The sequence below is a fragment of the Trypanosoma theileri genome (assembly GCF_002087225.1).
Source record: "Trypanosoma theileri isolate Edinburgh chromosome Unknown TM35_Tth_28_V1, whole genome shotgun sequence".
Classification (NCBI taxonomy): Eukaryota; Euglenozoa; class Kinetoplastea; order Trypanosomatida; family Trypanosomatidae; genus Trypanosoma; species Trypanosoma theileri.
Window position 1 is genome coordinate 294,335 of NW_021639870.1, and position 2,776 is coordinate 297,110.

At 41.1% G+C, this 2,776-nt stretch overlaps 1 protein-coding gene across 1 annotated transcript; it reads right to left on the bottom strand.

Annotated features, from left to right (window-relative positions):
* Positions 1–412: 412 nt before the first annotated feature.
* TM35_000281900 (uncharacterized protein) lies at positions 413–1,546 on the bottom strand (the record flags this gene model as incomplete). The annotated part of the gene is made up of 1 exon (XM_029028221.1): positions 413–1,546. The coding sequence occupies one exon, from the start codon at positions 1,544–1,546 to the stop codon at positions 413–415; it is 1,134 nt and encodes a 377-aa protein (XP_028880540.1).
* Between the last annotated feature and the right edge of the window lie 1,230 nt (positions 1,547–2,776).

A 2,776-nucleotide genomic window follows, 5' to 3' on the forward strand; every position in this document is an offset into this window, starting at 1 on the left:
GTAGTGTGCGTGTTTGTCTGTCTTGAACCTCCTGCCATTCTTCACATTTCAGTCACAGCAATTACAATATTATTGGGGTTGTATCCCATTCCCACAGGTAAAAGCAATAGTTAGTAATATCACGGAACACACACACTCCACCATGAGGACACAGTGAATAGCGGCAAAACAGAGCCCAGATAATAATGCGAACAAACAAAGAGGACAGTCCCCACAGAAAATGAAGGTTTGCCATGTGATGAGTGTCATAGGGAGTCCAATAGATTTGTTCAGCACAATGATGCAAACAAGAGATTTATCATTCTTAAAAAGAAACATTAAAATTCAATAAAAAAAAAAACAGTGCCCTTACAATGCATCCATGTCCACTCAAACAAAGGTTAACTGTGCAACTGCGTCATGTGAACACCGATTAGCACACGAGAGTGCAGCCCAGCACACTCAAGAGAATCAACAATAAGGGACTGTGCACCAATGCAGGACTGTGGCTGCCGTCATTCCCATTCGTGGCCTTTTTTGCTGCCCGTTTCGTCTCTTCTTCCCTGACCTTTTCTGCGGCCCGTGTCACCTGTTCTTTCTCCGCCTCTTCAACCCCTTTGTTTGTTTCCTCTTCACTACCCCCTGACCCTTCTGTTTTCGTTGGCGGTTGCTCCACATCTTTTCTCTTTTTTTCCTCTTCAAGCAGCTCCTCCTGTACCCGACGATGAATTTCTTCTTTTATTTTTGCTTTCGCCTCCTCCAACATTCTAGCAACGTCGCTCCTTCTCTCCTCCTCTCTTCTCATTAACTCTTTATTCCATTCTTCTTTGTTCCCCATTAAGCGCAACGAGTCCAATCCCAAAGACTCCCTGAGGTCTTCCACTGCTCTGGTTGCTTTAACCACTGATTTTGTGACGTCCATAAGTGGTTTGAGTTCATCATGCTCGGATCCGAGTCGTTCTGTGAGGTCACTCAACTTTTGTTTTGTTATACTGCTGTTTTTATCGAGTCTCATTATCTCCGGCTTTTCGTGCGTTTTGTTTTGATGTACTTCCAAAAAACGCCTTCGAGCCTCGCCAAGTTGCTTCGTCAAATTTACCAAGTTGTGAGGTGGTTTCTTACAAGCTTCACTCAATAGCACTATGTCTGTGATTGAAGAAGTCACATTTTCATATTCTTTTAAGTTTTCTTTTATTTTAGCCTCATTGTCATTTATCCACTTACCATATTGCTCCCACTTCTTATCATCTTCTTCTAATTTCTTGATCTCTTCAAGAGAAGCGTTGATTTTCTTCGCAACGGCTGCAGCACGCTCGGAATTATCCTCGCATAATTTTTTTTTTTCCTTAAACGCAGACATACAACCATACACATAGAGAATGTGCTCATATGCGCTGTCTACCGCCACTGTTAAGTTTCGTTCCGCTGAACCAAACACATCTTCTGCATTCGATGAAGAGACTTCCCCGGCATCACTTCCATCCTCCGCATATGCCACACACATACAGCAGTGAAGAAGTACCAACAGGTACACCACACGGCGCAGTTGGACGAACATCGTTGTCATGATTGTCACTGTGGGTTGCTTGGATCTGTGGTAACAAGGAAGAAGAAGGGGAAAAGGAGAAAAGAGATGCATATTTAACACACAATGCAGTGGGTACACAGAAAGAGAGAGAGAGAGAATACACATCACAACAGCAATCAAACACAACCCAATGAGGGGAACAACAATAAACCACTCACACAATAAAACACACCCAGAGTTACACAGATATTGAAACAACACCTTGAATTTAGAAGAAGTGGAAAACAAATGGTATCAAAACAATATTGAATAAACGTCTCTACACACACTCCAATATCTTACTCGGTATTCATACACAAAGTGTGTCTGTATTCTCATTATAATAAAATCATTACCAGGCAGTTTGAACACCAAAATACACCAAAAACACAGTGTACGCCCGGCAACATACAAAAACAATACCACAAATCATCAGCAAAACAACGAGACTGTACAATAATCAACACACTTCCAAACAGAAAAAGAAAGAAACCAATGCATCACCATAATATTTATACCAACACCACAATTGGAATCCAAAACACATTCACTCACAACCATAACAAAAATGACTGCATACATCACCATGACACCATGCCACTCTTTACAAACAGAGGCAACACACAATTACTCCCTCACACACACATATTACCTCTTTATTTTATCCTTATTATTATTATTATTTTATTTCTTTCCCTCAGAATGCCGGTTCGCCTCTTCTTCCACAGCAATGCCAATAAAGAAAAAACTTCCACCCAAACACACACGTCCTTTACTCCATGGTGTGTATTAGGAGGATACGATCAAACATATCCCCTCCCAAAAAGGACACCACACACCACACCACCACGTTTTTTTTTTCTGTTCTTCGTGGCTTTATGGATGTTACCCCAATGGAACGGGCCATCAAGAATAATACATAAATATACATAAATACAATTTGTTTTTATATTATTTTTTTACTACCGTTGGACATGGGGAGTACGCATTGGTAATGAAATTACAATGGATCTCGTAGGTGACAGAACATGGATTTTTTTCGTCTCTCTGAGTTCCCTCAGCGGCCAAATTCAATTTCCGCCACTAGATGGCATAATTGTTACTATCTCTAGGGTCCCTGTCACTCCTTCTTTAGCAGCATTCACACTAAAGTGAAATATATAAAAGAAACTGCTGCTGATGGCACACTGATACGCACCCCAGGATCTTCTTGGATAAAGTTTTGTCCCA